This window comes from Hemiscyllium ocellatum, chromosome 46, assembly GCF_020745735.1.
Source record: "Hemiscyllium ocellatum isolate sHemOce1 chromosome 46, sHemOce1.pat.X.cur, whole genome shotgun sequence".
Taxonomy (NCBI): Eukaryota; Metazoa; Chordata; class Chondrichthyes; order Orectolobiformes; family Hemiscylliidae; genus Hemiscyllium; species Hemiscyllium ocellatum.
The window spans coordinates 9541062-9562974 of NC_083446.1; the positions used below are offsets into that span (position 1 = coordinate 9541062).

General features: G+C 55.0%; 1 protein-coding gene across 1 annotated transcript; it reads right to left on the reverse strand.

Annotated features, from left to right (window-relative positions):
• Window positions 1-2126: 2126 nt before the first annotated feature.
• LOC132836330 (cathepsin L-like) lies at window positions 2127-20787 on the reverse strand. The gene is made up of 12 exons (XM_060855769.1): window positions 20748-20787; window positions 17942-18087; window positions 15752-15812; window positions 13419-13529; window positions 10740-10906; window positions 9137-9233; window positions 8934-9014; window positions 8008-8127; window positions 6734-6798; window positions 4759-4849; window positions 3223-3281; window positions 2127-2501 (listed from the first exon to the last, which is right to left on the reverse strand). Exons 2-12 carry the CDS (start codon window positions 18041-18043, stop codon window positions 2430-2432), a joined length of 1026 nt encoding a protein of 341 aa, XP_060711752.1. The 5' UTR covers window positions 18044-18087; window positions 20748-20787; the 3' UTR covers window positions 2127-2429.
• Between the last annotated feature and the right edge of the window lie 1126 nt (window positions 20788-21913).

The window sequence follows — 21913 nt, forward strand, 5'->3', positions numbered from 1 at the left end:
GTGTGTGTGTGTCTGTCTGTATTTGTCTGTGTGTGTGTGTCTGTGTGAGTGTGTATGTGTCCGTGTGTGTCTCTGTGTGTGTGTTTGTCTGCGTGTGTGTGAGTGTGTGTGTTTGTCTGTGTGTGTGTGTGTGTTTTTGTGTGTGCGTGAATGTGTGTGGTGTGTGTGTGTGTGAATGTGTGTCTGTGAGTGTGTGTGTGTGTGAGTGGGTGTGTGTGTGTGTGTGAGTGTGTCTGTGAGTGTATGTGTGTATGTGTGTGTGTGTGTGTGTGTGGGTGGGGGTGTGTGTGTGTGTGTGTGTGTGTGTGGGTGGGGGTGTGTGTGTGTGTGTGTGTGTGTGTGTGTCTGTGAGTGTATGTGTGTGTGTGTGTGTGTGTGTGTGGGTGGGGGTGTGTGTGTGTGTGTGTGTGAGTGTGTGTGTGAGTGTGTGAGTGTGTGTGTGTGTGTGTGTGTCTGTGAGTGTATGTGTGTATGTGTGTGTGTGTATGTGTGTGTGTGTGTGTGTGTGTGGGTGGGGGTGTGTGTGTGTGTGTGTGTGTGAGTGTGTGAGTGTGTGTGAGTGTGTGAGTGTGTGAGTGTGTGTGTGTGTGTGTGTGTGTGTGTGTGTGTGGGTGGGGGTGTGTGTGTGTGAGTGTGTGTGTGTGTGTGTGGCCTGAGTAAATCCGCTCCGCTTAAAATATAAACACATCCTGTTTGGGAGAAAGGGAGGGGTCAGCTTTTAACGAACCTAATTCCCACAAACGGAGGGGACGGGTGGATAGAGGAGACACGGCTAATCCATCAGTTCCCATCAGGATGAGACAAGTTTGGATACAGCATCCAGAACAGAAATCACTTGGGAAATGTTACCCGGGTTTTAATAGTAACACTGAGCTCAGAATCACTAATACCTGGGAGTGAGTTACAGACTGGAATCTAACTGAGGGGTTCAGGGTGGTTTATATATAGAATAACAGATACCTGGGAGTGAGTTACAGACTGGAATCTAACTGAGGGGTTCAGGGTGGTTTATATATAGAATAACAGATACCTGGGAGTGAGTTACAGACTGGAATCTAACTGAGGGGTTCAGGGTGGTTTATATATAGAATAACAGATACCTGGGAGTGAGTTACAGACTGGAATCTAACTGAGGGGTTCGGGGTGGTTTATATATAGAATAACAGATACCTGGGAGTGAGTTACAGACTGGAATCTAACTGAGGGGTTCAGGGTGGTTTATATATAGAATAACAGATACCTGGGAGTGAGTTACAGACTGGAATCTAACTGAGGGGTTCAGAGTGGTTTATATATAGAATAACAGATACCTGGGAGTGAGTTACAGACTGGAATCTAACTGAGGGGTTCGGGGTGGTTTATATATAGAATAACAGATACCTGGGAGTGAGTTACAGACTGGAATCTAACTGAGGGGTTCGGGGTGGTTTATATATAGAATAACAGATACCTGGGAGTGAGTTACAGACTGGAATCTAACTGAGGGGTTCAGGGTGGTTTATATATAGAATAACAGATACCTGGGAGTGAGTTACAGACTGGAATCTAACTGAGGGGTTCGGGGTGGTTTATATATAGAATAACAGATACCTGGGAGTGAGTTACAGACTGGAATCTAACTGAGGGGTTCAGGGTGGTTTATATCCAGAATAACAGATACCTGGGAGTGAGTTACAGACTGGAATCTAACTGAGGGGGTCGGGGTGGTTTATATATAGAATAACAGATACCTGGGAGTGAGTTACATGCTGGAATCTAACTGAGGTGAATCAGATGATGTTTATAGATGGAATAACCGTAGCCTGGAAGTTCAGGGTTTCCTACTGAACAGTCCTGAGTTATGAATGGAAAGGCAGATCCCAGTGTAATTCTCCTGCAGAGAGAGGCACTGGCTGAACTGTAGTGGGTCGTGTACAGAGGCTCCCTGATAAGTGCTGGGGAGTTTGGTGCACAGTTAGGCCATTCGGCCTACACCAATACTCCTAGCCCACCTCCCTCTCACCCCATAGTTACCTCCCACCCCCACACCACAAAAATCCGGGGCCGGCCAATCCTGGCTCCTGATTGGTCTCCTCGTCGCCATCGCTGACAAACAGACAGACAGCCGCTCGGATATTCTAGGACAGTTTATTAAAAGTCAAGCGCAGAAACGGGGAGAGGTTCCCACCGGGAATCGGGGGGGCGGGGGCGATTGGGAAGCAGCCAGGGGCGACGGAGCCACCGTTCCCCGGGAGGGCAGGCCATGATACGGGCCCCAAAGCCTGAGACCGGGCGCAGTGAATGGGGGCAGGAGGTGGGGCACCCACCCCGTAAACCGCCCTCCCGCAACCCTTTGCATGCAGAGGCGAAAGCAGACCCCCTCCCCTTCAAGGAGGCGTCCAGTGGAAAGCTGAGGGGGGGGGAGTTGGTGTGGTCCCTCGGTCCTCCGTTTAGATGACACATGTGCACGGGTGCTGGTTGATCCCACACGCGTTCTCCCCACGGTAGAGACGGAAGTAACCCTGTGGAAAGAAACGTGTCATGACCACTGCGTGATGGGGTTCAATGACCTGTCCCCACGTCCCCCTCCCCTCATTTGGGAGACTCCTTCTCACATCGGGGGAACCCCATTGATCCAATCCCTTCCCAACTGGTCCCAAGGAGAATAATCCTTCTACCCCAGATACTGTCATATCCCCCCCTCCACCCCCCCCCCCAATATACCATGGGGTTTGGAGGGGGGTGCCTGGCGTCCATGACTGACTATGATCCACCCCCATCGTCTCAGCTCTCCCCCTCACCACCCTCCACACATCGATCGGGGTGGGGGTTGTGGGGGGGATAAGAGGTGGGCGGAAGATCCCATTCTGTGGGTCGGGGGTGCAGTGGGAGGTCACGCGAGACAAGGCCTGCGGGTCAGGGGTCGCTCAGGCAGACGACGTTGAACAGTATAGGCGCAGGAGCAGGCCCTTCGGCCCATCCAGCTCTCTGCTGATCCCATTGGACCCATCTCTCTCTGCTGGCGGCCCGTGGCCCGTCAGACGCAGGGGCTGATTCTGGCCATTCGGGTCCGGCCCACCAATTGGATCGCGGCTGGGGTGTTGCTCGAGCCCGTTTGCCCCTGTCAGGGTGGGATGACCCCGGACGGGTCTGGGGTGGAGGTGCAGCCAAAGGGGAAATCCACAGGGACGACAGGTTGAAGGGGCAGAATGGCCTCCTCTCCTCTGAGTGGGAATGACTGACCTGTTCGCCCCAGTTAACTCCCCAGCTGTTCTTGATGATCCAGTAGCGATGGCGACCACCTGCAGGAGGGCAAGAGCAAACCGAGATCAGAAGGGCCGACCCCCGCGTTATTCACTTGGTCTGCTCCAGATCTGTCCCCACCCCCAGGGCCAGTGTCACTGACACCATCACATCAGAGCTGGAGCTCCATCCCTCAATGATACAACACCGTCATTGTCAACAGAATGGCACCGTGGGAGGGTCAGCACTGAGGGAGTGCAGCACTGTCGGAGGGTCAGTGCTGAGGGAGTGCCGCACTGTCGGAGGGTCAGTGCTGAGGGAGTGCCGCACTGTCGGAGGGTCAGTGCTGAGGGAGTGCCGCACTGTCGGAGGGTCAGTGCTGAGGGAGTGCCGCACTGTCGGAGGGTCAGTGCTGAGGGAACGCCGCACTGTCAGAGGGTCAGTGCTGAGGGAGTGCTCCACTGTCAGGGGGTCAGTACTGAGGGAGTGCCACACTGTCGGAGACTAAGTACTGAGGGAGTGCTCCACTGTCAGAGAGACAGTACTGAGGGAGTGCTGCACTGTCGGAGGGTCAGTGCTGAGGGAGTGCCGCACTGTCGGAGGGTCAGTACTGTGGGAGCGCCGCACTGTCAGAGGGTCAATACTGAGGGAGTGCCGCACAGTCGGAGGGTCAGTACTGAGGGAGTGCCACATTGTCAGAGGGTCAGTACTGCAGGAGTGCCACACTGTTGGTGTGTCACTACTGTGGGAGTGCTGCACTGTCGGAGGGTCAGTACTGAGGGAGTGCTCCACTGTCGGTGTGTCAGTACTGTGGGAATGCTGCACTGTCGGAGGGTCAGTACTGAGGGAGTGCCGCACTGTCAGAGGGTCAGTACTGAGGGAGTGCTCCACTGTCGGTGTGTCAGTACTGTGGGAATGCTGCACTGTCGGAGGGTCAGTACTGAGGGAGTGCCGCACTGTCGGAGGGTCAGTACTGAGGGAATGCTGCACTGTCGGAGGGTCAGTACTGAGGGAATGCTGCACTGTCGGAGGGTCAGTACTGAGGGAGTGCCGAACTGTCGGTGGGTCAGTACTGAGGGAGTGCCACACTGTCGGCGTGTCAGTACTGAGGGAGTGCCACACTGTCAGATTTCAATGCTGAGGGTGTGTCACACTGTCAGAGGGTCAGTGCTGCATTGTCGGAGGGTCAGTACTGAGGGAGCGCCACACTGTCGGCATGTCAGTACTGAGGGAGAGCCACACTGTCGGTGGGTGAGTGCTGCGGGAGTGCCGCACTGTCGGTGGGTGAGTGCTGAGGGAGTGCCGCACTGTCGGTGGGTCAGTGCTGAGGGAGCGCCATCGTGTTAGTGATGGCATATGTTGCCTGTCTCTTTGGGTAATCAATACATGTCCTCTCATTTTGCACTTGGCTGGTTTCCTGTTCTCAGTCTGATAGCAGGCCCCGAATTCGGAAGCGATTTTGTTTTTCCCATTGGGATGTGTAGGAGCAGCGGGCTTGAAGGTTTCCGAATCTAGCGGTGGATGTGTCAGACTTACATTGGCCGTATCCCACAACCAGCACCACGTGGTTCAATCTGTTGGAGCGACAGCGACCAAATTTGGGACGAATTACCCCATGCCTGTATCCCTGGAGAAAGCCCAAAAGAGTTGTGAATTAGTCAAGCTTATCTCCCCTGGGCCCATCAAGGATATCATCCATTCCACGTCTTTTGTGGGAAATGAACATCACTGGTCAGGCCCAGCATTCATCACCCATTGCTCGGTTACCCTTGGCGACGCCTTAGTGATCCACCATCTTGAATCACTGAGGCCCAGATTACTCGCAGTTCCTTGGCCACAAGACCGCCCGTCCGGCAGACAGGTGAAGAATGATCCATGCCTGGAGCACGGGATCGGGGAACGGCGGCAGATTTCCCTTCTTTAAGTGGGGCGTGTGTGAGCCCTGAGGGGGGTTTGATGTTGGTCGCCATGGTCACCATCACTGGGAGTGGCCTTCAAAATGCCCGCTTATTCACTCGAGTTTAAATTCCGACCCTGTGAGGCTTGAACCCAGAGAGGAGGAGGGGGCATTGGCCTCTGGGATGGGAATCCCGTGAGGTCCAGCTGAGATATGACAGGACGTTGTCAGTTTTGCTTCACCTGCAATGCCAACTCAGAGAATAAAGCCCACCATTTAACCCCACAGCACCTTCGCGCAGGACCAGACAGGGTCAACAGAGGAAGCTGGGAGTCCCGAATTGTAAGGGGGGGGGGGTCACAATCTTAAGGGGTCTGATGAGATTGGGAGAAATGGCTTCCCCCAGAGAGGGGGGTGGTGGGGTGGGAGGGGGGAGGCCTGTGGATTGTCTGTCACAGAAACGGGGTTGGGGCCGAAACATCAAATGTTTTCAGGAAGGGGTTGGATCGAGTTCTCTGGGCTAAAGGGGTCAAAGGGGAGAAAGTGGGACTGAGTCAGACGATCAGTCGGCTGGGCTGGGGGGCACGGTGGCTCAGTGGGTTAGCACGGCTCCCTCAGGGACCCAGGTTCGATCCCACCCTCAGGTGACTGTCTGTGTGGAGTTTGCACATTCTCCCCGTGTCTGCGTGAGTTTCCTCCGGGTGCTCCGGTTTCCTCCCACAGTCCAAAGATGTGCAGGTTAGGGTGGATTGGCCATGCTAAATTGTCCCATAGTGCCCAGGGATGTGCAGGTTAGGGTGGATTGGCCACGCTAAATTGTCCCATAGTGCCCAGGGATGTGCAGGTTAGGGTGGATTGGCCGTGCTAAATTGTCCCATAGTGCCCAGGGATGTGCAGGTTAGGGTGGATTGGCCGTGCTAAATTGTCCCATAGTGCCCAGGGATGTGCAGGTTAGGGTGGATTGGCCGTGCTAAATTGTCCCATAGTGTCCCAGGGATGTGCAGGTTAGGGTGGATTGGCCGTGCTAAATTGTCCCATAGTGCCCAGGGATGTGCAGGTTAGGGTGGATTGGCCGTGCTAAATTGTCCCATAGTGCCCAGGGATGTGCAGTTTAGGGTGGATTGGCCATGCTAAATTGTCCCATAGTGCCCAGGGATGTGCAGGATAGGGTGGATTGGCCGTGCTAAATTGTCCCATAGTGTCCAGGGATGTGCAGGTTAGGGTGGATTGGCCATGCTAAATTGTCCCGTAGTGCCCAGGGATGTGCAGGTTAGGGTGGATTGGCCGTGCTCAATTGTCCCATAGTGCCCAGGGATGTGCAGGTTAGGTGTGTTAGCCAGGGGAAATGCAGGGACACAGGGATAATGAGAGTTTGGGCGGGATGCTCTTTGGAGGGTCAGTGCAGACTCTATGGGCCGAATGGTCTGTACTCTCGTGGTTTGATGACCAACCCTGATCCGACTGAATACACGATCAAGAGATTTAACGATCACAAGGATTGGTGTGGGAACATGTCATGGACATGGAATGGCTCAAAGGGGCCGAATGGCCTCTTCCTCATGAATGAAGGGGTCCATAGAGGAACGAGGGGCAGGAATGAGCAGAGGGTGTTACCTTCAGAGCCGCTGCGTTGATGCTGACTACGATCGGACTTCTGTGAGCAACCCAGACTCTCATTTCTGAAACAGTGGGGGAGGGAGTTCAGAAGGTCAGCAAAAAGGTAATTCAGCCCATCTCTCTCACCCCTCTCGCCATTGGGGGAGGGTCTTCGTTTCCGCGCCAACAGCAAACCCTTCGCAGCACTACATGGCTGAACCCCACCACCGTTACCCAGGAAAAGCAAGGGAGACCATTCGCACCCCACCTCCCACCCCCACCAACACCAACACTGACCGAAATGGCACCGACTGATGCGGTGTCCGTGGAAACGGCCTCTCCTACGGCATTATGAGGGTAGCGGGCAAGAGGAGGAGCAGGGAATTGTGGGGGGAAGGTGAGAGGGAGGGCGCTTTGAGGGGAAGGTGAGAGGGAGGGCATTGTGATGGGGGTGAAGGTGAGGAGCAGGGAATTGTTGGGGGGGGAAGGTGAGGGGAGAGGGCATTGTGGGAGGATGGGGAGAGGGGAGGGCATTGTGGGGGGGGAAGGTGAGGGGGAGGGCATTGTGGGGGAAGGTGAGGGGAAAGGGCATTGTGGGGGAAGGTGAGGGGGAGGGCATTGTGGGGGGGGGCGGAAGGTGAGGAGCAGGGAATTGTGGGGGGAAGGTGAGGGGGAAGGTGAGGGGGGATGGCATTGTGGGGGGAAGGTGAGGGGGGATGGCATTGTGGGGGGTGGAGGTGAGGGGGAGGGTATTGTGGGGGGGGGAAGGTGAGGGGGAGGGCATTGTGGGGGGAAGGTGAGGGGGATGGCATTGTAGGGGGGTGGAGGTGAGGGGGAGGGTATTGTGGGGGGGGAAGGTGAGGGGGAGGGCATTGTGGGGGGAAGGTGAGGGGGGATGGCATTGTGGGGGGTGGAGATGAGGGGGAGGGTATTGTGGGGAGGGAAGGTGAGGGGGGACGGCATTGTGGGGGGGGAAGGTGAGGGTGGTGGGCATTGTTGGTGGGGAAGGTGAGGGGGAGGGTATTGTCGGGGGGGAAGGTGAGGGGGGAGGGCATTGTGGGGGCGGGGATAATGGTGGGAAACAGGCAAGGGGGAGTAGGGAGTGATCCGAGGACGCCACCGGCGCCAGATGAATGCAGCTTCTCCGAAAGGGCCTCTGCTCCACCTCTTGGCGGTCGAGTTGCCCTTTCGGGGTGGGGGAGTTGTGGTTGAGGTGTCTGCTCGGTCGGCCCCTAAACCCCTCCCCTCTTCCCTCCACCCACCCACCCACCATGTCGCCGTCGGCAACTCACCGTCTTCGTGGGGCCGAATACTGCGATAGGTCTGAATGGTCGCCGACACTCTGGATTTGACCAGCCGGCAGGGACCCCGCGACGCCCGGTATCTGTAATTCCTCCAACACATCAATCCCCCTGTCGAGGGGAGGAGGGGTGTTGGGGAAGAAGTAGGACAATTAAGTTCTCGACGATGATAGGCCTCAGGCTGAGGCTGGTGACGGTGCTGGGCCTCCCCCTCTCGGTTGCTATGGCCCCATTCCCTTCCCCGTCTCCGTCGCCCCCCCCTCCCCACCCCCATTTTGAGTACCCACAATTCCTCCTGCTGTTGGCCACCGGGAGCCGCCCTCTCCCCCCACCAATACCGCCCCCACCCCCTCACTCCTTGTTCTGGCCCCCTTTGACCTGACACTGCCCAGCCCACCCCTCCCCTCACACAAACCGCGGTCGGCACCCTCCCCCATCACTCCCAACGGCCTTGGCAATGGCCTGAAAGGGCGCTACGGCAATGCGGCTCGCTGTCGCCGACCACTTCCTGCTTCTCTCCTCCCCCACCACCCCACCCCACCACGGCCCCCCCACCCACTCCCCGCGAGGAGGGGCGCGACGGCGCTTTGGTTTGTACGGGGAAGTGACGCAGAGTTTCTCAACGCCCGCGACCTGCTGAAGAAAGTGCGGGCCGGCACCGGACAGCGTAAGGAGCCCTGTGGGTGAGGGGGAGTTCCTGGAGGGGGGGGGGAGGAACTGGAAACGAAGGCAATGGGCGCGAGATTCCCGCGCCTCCCGGGTCCCGAAGCGTGCTGGGAGGCGGGTATTTCAAAATGGGCGCCACCCTTCCCCCCCCACCCTTTCCCCCCCACCTCTCTCCGACCTGTTCCCAACCCGTCCTGCGATCCCTCTCTCCCTCTCTCTGGTTCGGCCTCTCTCCGGTCTGGCTCACTTACCCAGTTTGAGGATAGAGTTGAAAGCGTTGAACGGGTAGCCTCCCTTGCAACCTCTGTCCCAACTGTCGCAGTCCAGAAGTTCTGAGTGGGAGATGAATGGGTGAGGTCAGGACACAGTATAGGACCCAGGCAAAGCCAACGATGGAGCGAGGCCGGACTCAGCAACATCCCCCCCCCCCAACCCTCAGCCCCACCCCACTTACGTTGCTCTGACAGGGATACCAGCCGCCTCCTCCTGATGTACCACACCGACTCGATATTCGCCACCACACCAAAGGCCCAACAAGAACCACAGCGTCCCTGAAGAGGAATTGCAGGCATTGAGCTGTCGAATGTCCAGATCGACAAACAAACCGACTCTCATTTTCCCCCGCATCCCCCCAGATCTCGGTGCCTGGACTGGGGGGAAACGAGGTGGGGAAGGGAATGGGGTTAAAGAGGGACAGAAAGAGGGACAGAAAGAGAAGGGGGAGAGAAAGGGGAAGGGGAAGGTGAAGAGGGGAGAGAAAGGGGAGGGGGAGAGAAAGGGGAGAGGGGAGAGAAGGGGAGTGGGGAAAGAAGGGGAGAGAAGGGGAGAGGTGAGATGGGGAGGGAGAGAGAGGGGGAGGTGGAGAGAAGGGCAGGCATGTTGTCCCTGTCCTGGGGAGTGTTTGATGGGGGGCAGTGTAGAGGGAGCTTTACTCTGTATCTAACCTCGTGCTGCCCCTGTCCTGGGGAGTGTTTGATGGGGGGGGAGAACAGTGTAGAGAGAGCTTTACTCTGTATCTAACCCTGTGCTGTCCCTGTCCTGGGGAGTGTTTGATTGGGGGACAGTGTAGAGAGAGCTTTACTCTGTATCTAACCCCGTGCTGTCCCTGTCCAGGGGAGTGTTTGATGGGGGACAGTGTAGAGGGAGCTTTATTCTGTATCTAACCCCTTGCTGTCCCTGTCCTGGGGAGTGTTTGATGGGGGACAATGTAGAGGGAGCTTTACTCTGTATCTAACACCACGCTGTCCCTGTCCTGGGGAGTGTTTGATGGGGGACGATGTAGAGGGAGATTTACTCTGTATCTCATCCCGTGCGGCCCCTGTCCTGGGGAGTTTTTTATGAGGGACAGTGTAGAGGGAGCTTTACTCTGTATCTAACACCATGCTGTCCCTGTTCTGGGGAGTGTTTGATGGGGGGACAGTGTAGAGGGAGATTTACTCTCTTATCTCACCCAGTGCTGTCCCTGTCCTGGGGCGTGTTTGATGGTGGACAGTGTAAAGGGAGCTTTACTCTGTATCTAACCCCATGCTGTCGCTGTCCTGGGGAGTGTTTGATGAGGGACAGTGTAGAGGGAGCTTTACTCTGTATCTAACCCCGTGCTGTCCCTGTCCTGGGGAGTGTTTGATAGGGACAGTGTAGAGGGAGCTTTACTCTGTATCTAACCCCGTGCTGTCCCTGTCTTGGGGAGTGTTTGATGGGGGCGACAGCGTAGAGGGATCTTTACTCTGTATCTAACCCCTTGCTGTCCCTGTCCTGGGGAGTGTTTGATGGGTGACAGTGTAGAGGGAGCTTTACTCTGTATCTAACCCCTTGCTGTCCCTGTCCTGGGGAGTGTTTGATGAGGGACAGTGTAGAGGGAGCTTTACTCTGTATCTAACCCCGTGCTGTCCCTGTCCTGGGGAGTGTTTGATGGGGGGACAGTGTAGAGGGAGCTTTATTCTGTATCTAACCCCGTGCTGTCCCTGCCCTGGGGAGTGTTGATGGTGGGACATATCCAACCTGAAGTGATTGTGGAGCTGAGAGAGTTACCCTGACTGCTAGACTGGGGTTATACAGACCTGGTTTTTAACTCTGGTAACCGCTCCCTTCCTCCGCCAATCAAATTTGCGTGGACAGGACAGATTTTCCAGTCGCTCATCACCTTCCCTCCATGTATACTCCTCCGGCCACGAAGAATTATTTTCACTCATCATTGGGTTGAGGTAAAACATTTCAAATTCTTCGTCTGTTAATGTATAACCACGTTTAGTATCTTTGCAAGCGACCCTCACTCACATAAACGCGGCACTGAGAGAGAGAGTGCAGGATAGGTAGGGAGAGCAGCTATTAAAGCACACAGTGTCCTCAGCTTTATCGATGAGGGTAGAGAGTCCAAGGGTAGTCAGGTGAGGTTAGAATCCTAGAGAGGTACAGACCCTTCAGTCCAACCCGTCCATGCTGAGCAGATATCCCAACCCAATCTCGTCCCACCTGCCAGCGCCCAGCTCATATTCCTCCAAACCCTTCCTATCCATGTCCCCATCCAAATGCCTCTTAAATGTTGTCATTGTACCAGCCTCCACCACTTCCTCTGGCAGCTCATTCCACACACGCACCACCCTCTGGGCGATAAACCTTCGCTCCTCATGTCCTTTTTAACCCTTTCTGCTCTCACCTTAAACCTACGCTGTCTATTTTGAACCCCATCCCACCCCAGACAAAAGATCCTGGACTATTCACCTTATCCACGCCCCTGATGATTTTATAACCCTCAATAAGGTCATTCCCTCAACCTCTGACGCTCCAGGGAAAAAAGTCCCCTGCTAACCACATTTTCATATCTCAAACCCTCCGTACCCAGTAACATCTTGGTATATGTCGTCTGACCCCTCTCCAATTTAATATTATCCTTCCTGTAACAGGGTGACCAGAACTGGGCACAGTGCTCCAGACGAGGCCTCACCAATGTCCTGTACAAACCCAACATGACGTCCCAACTCCTACACTCAAAGGACTGAGCAGTGAAGGCAAGCGTGCTAAACACCTTCTTAACCGTCCTGTCTACCTGTGACACAAACCTCAGAGAATTATGCAGCTAAACCCAAAGGTCTCTCTGTTCCACAACTCTACCCAGGACTCTACTTTTAATGGGAGAAGTCTTGTCTCTGTTTTACCAAAATACCATGCATTTATCCAAATTAAACAACATCTGCTACTCTTTAGCCCATTGATCCAACTGAACAAGATCTCTTTGTAATCCTGGGTAATCTTCTTCACTGAGGAAGGGCTCATGCCCGAAACGTCGACTCCCCTGCTCCTCGGATGCTGCCTGACCTGCTGCGTTTTTCCAGCAACACATTTTCAGCTCGGATCTCCAGCATCTGCAGTCCTCACTTTCTCCTAACCTTCTTCACGTGCGCCACCAATCCTGCTGTCCTCCGCAAACCTTCTGACCATTCCCGCTTACGGGAACGCCAAAGGAATGGCGGACCCAGCCCCCGATCCGCGTGGAACTCTGTCGGTCGCAGGCCTTCAGTCTGAAAAAAAAAGCGACCCTCCGTCGCCATCCTCACATCTCCCGCTGTGAAGGCAGGATTGTGTCCAGTCGGTCAATCCCATCGCGACCTCACTTTACTAATTAGTCTACCGTGTGGAACCTTATCAAAGGCTTTACTGAAGTCCAGGTAAACGACGTCTATCGCTCTGCCTTGGTCAATCTTCTCAGTTAATTCCTCAATGACGTTTGTGAGACACTATTTCCCTCGTACAAAACCGTGCTGACGATCCCTAATCATTCCTTTCCCCTCCAAATGCTTATAATCCTATCTCTCACCCACCTCCAAGGTCAGCCTCACAGGTCTCTCACTTTCACACCTCTACGTCCAGTCCTTTCGAAGGAAAGTTGTAACGTGAGCCACCTTCCAGTCACCTGCCCCCCCCCCCCCCCCCCCCCGCACCCGTGTTTACAGATGGGACAGGTATTTCTCAAAGGGGTCGCACAATTTCCTACTGAACGTCCCACCAAGCCTAGGGATACACTAGATCAGGTCCCAGAGGTTTATCCACCTCTTCTGTAACATGAATGTTTCAAACCAACAACATTTATATCACCGCATTCGCTAGCCTCCAGTTCCATCCCCACAGTAAACACTGACTGACTGTGTGGAGTTTGTATGTTCATAACCCGTGTCTGAATGGGGTTTCCTCCCACAGTCCAACAATGTGTACGTTAGGGTGGATTGGCCGTGCTAAATTGTCCCATTGTGTCCAGGGATGTGCAGGTTAGGGTGGATTGGCCGTGCTAAATTGTCCCATAGTGTCCAGGGATGTGCAGGTTAGGGTGGATTGGCCGTGCTAAATTGTCCCATAGTGCCCAGGGATGTGCAGGTTAGGGTGGATTGGCCGTGCAAAATTGTCCCATAGTGCCCAGGGATGTGCAGGTTAGGGTGGATTGGCCGTGCTAAATTGTCCCATAGTGCCCAGGGATGTGCAGGTTAGGGTGGATTGGCCGTGCTAAATTGTCCCATAGTGTCCAGGGATGTGCAGGTTAAGGTGGATTGGCCGTGCTAAATGTGGGATTACAGGGATTGTGCCAGTGGAAGGGAGATGCTCTTCAGCGGGTCTGTGCAGACTCAATGGGCCGAATGGCCCTGTTGGGATCCTATGAGATGCACCACCAGATGATCTCCTAAAGCCTGAACAGGTGAAACCAGCCACGAAGTACCGAGTGAAAGGATTTCCCGCCTGCGGCCCCTTACCGGACATATCGCTGAACTTGTTCATGCCGTACATCGCAGTGCCCTGGTCTTCCCCCTGCATCCGTTTGGCGTCTTTCAGATTCTCCACAAAGATCCGGAACCTTCTCTCCTCTGCAGCCGAGCAGCATTCAAGGGATGGAGAGACCAGCCGTCAATGTCACTTGGTCTGATGGGTGTGTGAGGTGTGGGGTTTGAGTGTGTGTGAGGTGTGGGGGGGTGTGAGTGTTGGTGGGGGTGTGAGTGTTGGTGTGTGTGTTTGTGGGGTGTGTGTGTGGATTGTGTGTGTGGGATGTGTGTGTAGGGTGTGTGTAGGGGGCTGTGAGTGTGTGTGTATGTTGGGGGGTTTTATGTGAGTGTTGGTGGGGGTGTGAGTGTTGTGTGTGTGTGTGGGGTGTGTGTGTGTGTGGGGTGTGTGTGTGTGTGGGGGTGGATGTGGATTGTGTGTGTGGGATGTGTGTGTAGGGTGTGTGTGGGGGGGTGTGGGGTGTTTGTGTGGCGGGGTGTGGGGTGTGTGTGTGGGGGGGTGAGTGTTGGTGTGTGTGTGGGGGGTGTGTGTGTGGGGGGGGTGAGTGTTGGTGTGTGTGTGGGGTGTGAGTGTGTGTGGGGGTGTGTGAGTGTTGGCGTATGTGTGGGAGGTGTGTTTGTGTGGGGTGTGAGTGTCAGTGTGTGTGGGAGGTGTGAGTGTTGGTGTGTGTGTGGAGTGTGAGTGCTGGTGTGTGTGTGTGGGGGGTAGTGTGTGTCTGGGATGGGGTGTGTGTTGGTGTGTGTGTGTGGGGTGTGTGAGTGTTGGGGTGTGAGGGTGTGGGGTGTGAGTGTTGGGATGTGTGTGTGGGGTGTGAGTGTTCGTGTGTGTATGTGGGGTGTCTGTATGTGGGGTGTGTGTGTGGGGTGTGTGTGGGGGCTGCATGTGTGTGGGGGGTGTGTGTGGTGTGTGTGAGTGTTGGTGTGTGTGTGAGTGGTGTGTGGAGTGTGTGTGTGTGTGTGGGTGTGTGAGTGGGGGGTGTGTGTGGGGTGTGTGTGTGTTTGTGGTGTGTGTGTGTGAGTGGGGTGTGTGTGTGGGGTGTGTGTGTGTTTGTGGTGTGTGTGTGTGTGAGTGGGGTGTGTGAGTGGTGTTTGTGTGTGGGGGTGTGTGTGTGTGGGGTGTGAGTATTGGTGTGTGTGTGGGGTGTGCGTGTGTGGGGGGTGTGTGAGTGTTGGTGTGTGTGTGGGGAGTGTCCGTGTGAGTGGGGTGTGTGAGTGGGGTGTGTGTGTGGGGGGGCGTATGTGTTTGTGGGGTGTGTGTGTAGGGCATGTGTGTGTGGGGTGTGTGTGTGTGGGGTATGTGTGTGTGGGGTGTGTGTGTGTGGGGGGGGTATGTGTTTGTGGGGTGTTTGTGTGTGGGGGGGTATGTGTTTGTGGGGTGTTTGTGTGTGGGGTGTGTGTGTGGGGGGGGTGTGTGTTGGTGTGTGGGGGGAGTGACTGTTGGTGTGTGGGGGGTGTGTGTGTGTGTGTGTGTGCGCGTGTGTGGGGTGTGCGTGTGTGGGTGAATGTGGGGGTGTGAGTGTTGGTGTGTGTGGGGGTGTGAGTGTGGGGGCTGTGAGTGCAGGGGGTGTGAGTGTGGGGGGTGTGCGAGTAGGGCCTCAAGATCAAGGATGGGGCTAAGAGCCGATGTGGGGGGGTAGTGAGGCCTAGTGGTGTATCCCACCCTCAGGAGGGAAGTCTGAGGGGGTGAGGACAGATCGGATTGGGAGCTGGTGTAGAATGGTGGAGTGCAGAAATAGGGTGTGATAAACACACCTTCCCTCCCTTACACCCGTTGAGTCCATTGGGAGCAGGAAGTGGTGGGGGGCTGGTGGTCGGCCATCTTGTTGTGGGCCCCCAGCCCAGAGGGACAGTCAGCATCAAAACCCGACGATTATCGGACACGGTTTTGCCACAGCTCTTGTTCACGAGTGGGACACGGGGAACCATGTTCCCTTTCTCATCTTGATTTTCTTCTGATATCCATGAGGGGACGGCGGGGGAGCTGGGGTCAAGCCGAAACTTCAGGAAGTGGATCGGTGCACACAGACCCTCAGGGAAGGGGGAGGCTGAGAGTCCATTTGGGAGGAATGTTGAGCGGGGCCTATTTTACTTCTGGTCTCGCAGATCCTTTAGCGGCCTGCAACAGGCCTCAGTCCCCGTGTGAGTGACAACCAGGGGCCTAGATTACAGGCCTCATGCCTCTGGGTTGACCCAGAATGCCTGAGACTGTTAGTCCCGTCTGAGAAGGTGGAGGTGGGGCTGGGGAGTGGAATGATTTTTTGAGGTGAGGGAACAAACGACATTAGCCCAGGCCTGAAGAGACCTCTTACCTTCCTCATTGTCATATTGCTTCTTGTATTTCACCTTAAAATCCTCGAATTGGGCCCGCATCTGGTGATTGAGGTGAGGAAAATAGCATAAAATCAGTTCCCGTAGTGAGGGAATGAAAAAAATACCGTGGTACGTGGGAAGGAGGGGAAAAAAGGTAATATTGGGTGTCCATTTTTGTAAGTAAACAGGACCAAGTGATACCTTCACCCCTCATACAGAAGGGCGTAGATCTCTCCTGGGCAGGTTTTCACAACCTGGCCCCCCAGATGGGGGTGAGAAGCTCTCTCTTTGAACTGTGGGCCCTGTCTCATCTTTCAGAATGAACATGTTGGTTTCAGTCCTTTCTTGTGTAAATCCCAGAACTTTTTTAGATGTTACATTCTCAAGTGAACTTTAACAAATGGTGTCATGTTGGCCCAGGTAATGCGTTCAAGATGTGAGCCTGCTGTGAGACTGTTCGGCCATTTACATATAAGACCACAAGGCATTGGAGTGGAAGTAAAGGCCATTCGGCCCATCGAGCCCAGTCCGCCATTTAATCATGGCTGATGGACATTTCAGCTGAAAATGTGTTGCTGGTTAAAGCACAGCAGGTTAGGCAGCATCCAAGGAACAGGAAATTCGACATTTCGGGCATAAGCCCTTCATCAGGAAGGGCTTATGCCCGAAACGTCGAATTTCCTATTCCTTGGATGCTGCCTAACCTGCTGTGCTTTAACCAGCAACACATTTTCAGCTGTGATCTCCAGCATCTGCAGACCTCATTTTTTACCTGATGGACATTTCAACTCTGTTTACCTACACACTCCCATCAGCCCTTAATTCCTTGTGACTTCAAGAATTTACCAATCTCTGCCTGGAAGGTATTTCAAATCCCGGCCTCCGTGTGAAAGAAATGAAACGAACACGGTCATTCTAAGAGACGAGAGACTGAACAAACAATCCAGGTCTTTTTTTAAGATATAATTTCGGTACATCACACTGTAAACGGAGGCGACAAATTCTTACGATCTTATTCTCTACAACCACCTGATGAAGGAGGGGTGCTCAGAAAGCTCGTGCTTCCAACCTGCAGACTCACTAATCCCTTGTACAGTTGCAAGAACACCTCCTACCTTTTCGGCTTCACTTATTGGGCGACAACTGATAACATTTCAATTTACCTCCAGATGGTCTGAGCAGGAAGAGCACCAGGTTAGATTGGATTGGATTCCCTACCGTGTGGAAACAGGCCCCTGTCTCAGTAAGTCCACACCGACCCTCTGAACAGCAACCCACCCAAACCCATTCTCCGACACTTACCCCAGACTAATCCACCTAACACTATGGGACAGTTTAGCACGGCCAATCCACCCTAACCTGCACATCCCTGGACACTATGGGACAGTTTAGCACGGCCAATCCACCCTAACCTGCACATCCCTGGGCACTATGGGACAATTTAGCACGGCCAATCCACCCTAACCTGCACATCCCTGGGCACTATGGGACAGTTTAGCACGGCCAATCCACCCTAACCTGCACATCCCTGGACACTATGGGACAGTTTAGCACGGCCAATCCACCCTAACCTGCACATCCCAGGGCACTATGGGACAATTTAGCACGGCCAATCCACCCTAACCTGCACATCCCTGGGCACTATGGGACAATTTAGCACGGCCAATCCACCCTAACCTGCACATCCCTGGGCACTATGGGACAATTTAGCACGGCCAATCCACCCTAACCTGCACATCCCTGGACACTATGGGACAATTTAGCACGGCCAATCCACCCTAACCTGCACATCCCTGGGCACTATGGGACAATTTAGTACGGCCAATCCACCCTAACCTGCACACCCCTGGGCACTATGGGACAACTCGGAGGAAACCCACACAGACATGGGGAAGAATGTACAAACTCCACACAGACAGACAGTCACCCGAGGGTGGGGATCGAACCCGGGTCCCTGGCGCCGTGAGGCAGCAGTGCTAACCACTGAGTCACCGTGACGACTATAAACCAAAGCCCCGAGAGGAAATCTACCCATACACAGGAGGGAATGTGCAAACTCCGCACAGACAGTCGCCCAAGACAGGAATGGAACCAGGGCTGCTAGCGCCATGATGCAGCGGTGCTAACCGCTGAGCCACCGTCCCACCCAGTACAGCAAACCGACGTTTCTATCTCCAGATGATACTCACTGCAGCCTCATCGTCGATGTGGAGGGCAGTGTCGATGGTATTAGCTGCTGCCAGATAGACACAGCTCGAGAGGGCCAGGCAGGTGACAGCGAGTTGGAACATGGTCTTTAATCTGTCTCCGGACCAGCGTCAGGCAGGATACGCTCCTGGAAGGGGGACAACAAACAGAAGAGGCAGACCGAGAGTTGGCTCCGCTCTCACTCAGCAGCCCGGTCACTCTGAGGAGGCGCAGCTTTGAACCAGACGCTGGCTCGGTGTGATGCTCACGCTCCCTCGGCCGGGACCAGGGGTTCACCGCTCAGCAGGGGACCGGACCCTGAAGGAACAACTAATCTAGCTTGATACATTCCAGAGCCGCACTCTCGGGGGTGTCAGGCCTGAGGGAGTGCCACACTGTCAGGGGGGAGGGGGGGGGGGGTCAGTACTGAGGGAGTGCCGCACTGTCGGAGGGTCAGTACTGAGGGAGAGCCGCATTGTCTGGTGGGTCAGTACTGAGGGAGTGCCGCATTGTCTGGTGGGTCAGTACTGAGGGAGTGCCGCACTGTTGGAGGGTCAGTACTGAGGGAGTGCCGCACTGTCTGGTGGGTCAGTACTGAGGGAGTGCTGCACTGTCAGAGGGTCAGTACTGAGGGAGTGCCGCACTATCAGAGGGTCAATACTGAGGGAGTGCCGCACTGTTGGAGGGTCAGTACTGAGGGAGTGCCGCACTGTCAGAGGGTCAGTACTGAGGGAGCGCCGCACTGTTAGAGGGTCAGTACTGAGGGAGTGCCGCACTGTTGGAGGGTCATTACTGAGGGAGTGCCGCACTGTCAAGGGGTGTCACTACTGAGGGAGTGCCACACTGTCAAGGGTGTCAGTACTGAGGGAGTGCTGCACTGTCAGAGGGTCAGTACTGAGGGAGTGCTGCACTGTCGGAGGGTCAGTACTGATGGAGTGCCGCACTGTCAGAGGGTCAGTGCTGAGGGAGTGCCGCACTGACAGATGATCAGTGCTGAGGGAGTGCCACACTGTCGAGGGGTATCACTACTGAGGGAGTGCCACACTGTCAAGGGGGTCAGTACTGAGGGAGTGCCGCACTTTCACAGGGTCAGTCCTGAGGGAGTGCTGCACTGTCAGAGGGTCAGTGCTGAGGGAGTGCTGCACTATCAGAGGGTCAATACTGAGGGAGTGCCGCACTTTTGGAGGGTCAGTACTGAGGGAGTGCCGCACTTTCACAGGGTCAGTCCTGAGGGAGTGCCGCACTGTCAGAGGGTCAGTACTGATGGAGTGCTGCACTATCAGAGGGTCAATACTGAGGGAGTGCCGCACTGTTGGTGGGTCAGTACTGAGGGAGTGCCGCACTGTCAGAGGGTCAGTACTGAGGGAGCGCCGCACTGTTAGAGGGTCAGTACTGAGGGAGCGCCCGCACTGTCGGAGGGTCAGTACTGTGGGAGTGCCGCACTGTTGGAGGGTCATTACTGAGGGAGTGCCGCACTGTCAAGGGGTGTCACTACTGAGGGAGTGCCACACTGTCAAGGGCGTCAGTACTGAGGGAGTGCTGCACTGTCAGAGGGTCAGTACTGACAGATGATCAGTGCTGAGGGAGTGCCACACTGTCGAGGGGTATCACTACTGAGGGAGTGCCACACTGTCAAGGGGGTCAGTACTGAGGGAGTGCCGCACTTTCACAGGGTCAGTCCTGAGGGAGTGCCGCACTGTCAGAGGGTCAGTGCTGAGGGAGTGCCGCACTGTCGGACAATCAATACTGAGGGAGTGCTGCACTGTCAGACGGCCAGTGCTGAGGGGGTGCCACACTGTCAGAGGGTTAGTACTGAGGGAGTGCCGCACTGTCAGAGGGTCAGTCCTGAGGGAGTGCCGCACTGTCGGAGGGTCAGTACTGAGGGAGTGCCACACTGTCGGAGGGTCAGTACTGAGGGAGTGCCGCACTGTCCAAGGATCAGTACTGAGGGAGTGCTGCAGTGTCAGAGGGTCAGTACTGAGGGATGCTGCACTGTCAGAGGGTCAGTACGGAGGGAGGGCTGCACTGTCAGAGGGTCAGTACTGAGGGAGTGCTGCAGTGTCGGAGGGTCAGTACTGAGGGAGTGCCACACTGTCAGAGGGTCAGTACTGAGGGAGCGCCGCACTGTCAGAGGGTCAGTGCTGAGGGAGTGCTGCACTGTCAGAGGGTCAGTACTGAGGGAGTGTCGCACTGTCAGAGGGTCAGTACTGAGGGAGTGCTGCACTGTCAGAGGGTCAGTACTGAGGGAGTGCAGCACTGTCAGAGGGTCAGTACTGAGGGAGTGCTGCACTGTCAGAGGGTCAGTACTGAGGGAGTGCTGCACTGTCAGAGGGTCAGTACTGAGGGAGTGCTGCACTGTCAGAGGGTCAGTACTGAGGGAGTGCAGCACTGTCAGAGGGTCAGTACTGAGGGAGTGCTGCACTGTCAGAGGGTCAGTACTGAGGGAGTGCCGCACTGTCGGAGAGAAAAAGGAGAAAGAAAGAGAGAAGAGAGAGAGAGAAGAGACAGATGAGTGAGACAAGAGAGAGAACAGAGAGAGAAGAGACAGAGAGAGGTGAGAGAGAGGAGAGAGGGAGAGAGAGAAGAGAGGAAGAAGAGAGAGAGAATAGAGAGCAAAGAGAGAGAAAGAGAGAGAGAGAGAGAGGAGAGAGAGAGGAGAGAGAAGTGGAAAGGACAGAGGACACACTGAGAGCCCGGGCGCAGCGCTTTGGGAGTCTGGTTCCTCCCTGTCTGAGAGGCATGTGGACAGATACACACTCGCTCTTTCCTTCTGCCATCTTCACCCACTGCCCAATGCTGGGTACCCACCTGTGTTACCCCACTGTCAGTCAGTCAGTGGGAACCTCTGCGACTCGCTGGGTCTGGGATATCGTGACCCCATATATGTTCATGTTAGTCCCCTCCCCCGCAACTCCCTTCAACCTGTGACCAATCGAGAGCCAGACTGATAGGATCAACACGTCCAGAGCGCTCAGCATGATTGCCAATTAACATCAATATCTCAATCAAACATCAACCTTCCTCAGTCTGTATCTGTAGTCACCATCCCTCAGAACTGAACCCATAACACTGCAGCACTCCCCCTGATCATTATCCCACAGGATAGAATAGATTCCAACAGTGTGGAAACAGGCCCTTTGGCCCAACAAGTCCATATCGATCCACCAAAGAGTAACCTACCCAGGCACATTCCCCATTACTCTACATTTACCCCTGACTAATGCACCTAACACTATGGGACAATTTAGCACGGCCAATCCACCCTAACCTGCACATCCCTGGGCACTATGGGACAATTTAGCACGGCCAATCCCTCCTAACCTGCACATCCCTGAGCAGTACGGGATAATTTAGCACGGCCAATCCATCCTGATTTGAACATCCCTGAGCACTATGGGACAATTTAGCACGGCCAATCCACCCTAACCTGCACATCCCTGGGCACTATGGGACAATTTAGCATGGCCAGTCCACCCTAACCTGCACATCCCTGGACACTACGGGACAGTTTAGCACAGCCAATACACCCTAACATGCACATCCCTGGACACTATGGGACATTTTAGCATGGCCAATCCACCCTAACCTGCCATCTCTGGGAATTATGAGACAATTTAGCACGGCCAATCCACCCCAACCTGCACATCCCTGGACACTATGGGACAATTTAGCACGGCCAATCCCTCCTAACCTGCACATCCCTGGGCAGTACGGGATAATTTAGCATGGCCAATCCATCCTGATTTGAACATCCCTGAGCACTATGGGACAATTTAGCACTGCCAATCCACACTAACCTGCACATCCCTGGGCACTATGGGACAATTTAGCATGGCCAGTCCACCCTAACCTGGACATCCCTGGACACTATGGGGCAATTTAGCTGACCAATCCATCCAAACCTGCACACCCCTGTGCACTATGGGACAATTTAGCACTGCCAATCCACCCCAACCTGCACATCCCTGGACACT

Bases quoted from the DNA above. Each gene is read 5' to 3' on its own strand.
- LOC132836330 (XM_060855769.1), bottom strand. From the start codon at position 18,043: ATGTTCCAACTCGCTGTCACCTGCCTGGCCCTCTCGAGCTGTGTCTAT. The intron at 6,799-8,007 runs GTGAGTTGCCGA...CCACTGTTTCAG, and splicing joins TATTCGGCCCCACGAAGACG to AAATGAGAGTCTGGGTTGCT. The intron at 3,282-4,758 runs GTAAGTCTGACA...GCCCTCCTGCAG, and splicing joins GGTTGTGGGATACGGCCAAT to GTGGTCGCCATCGCTACTGG.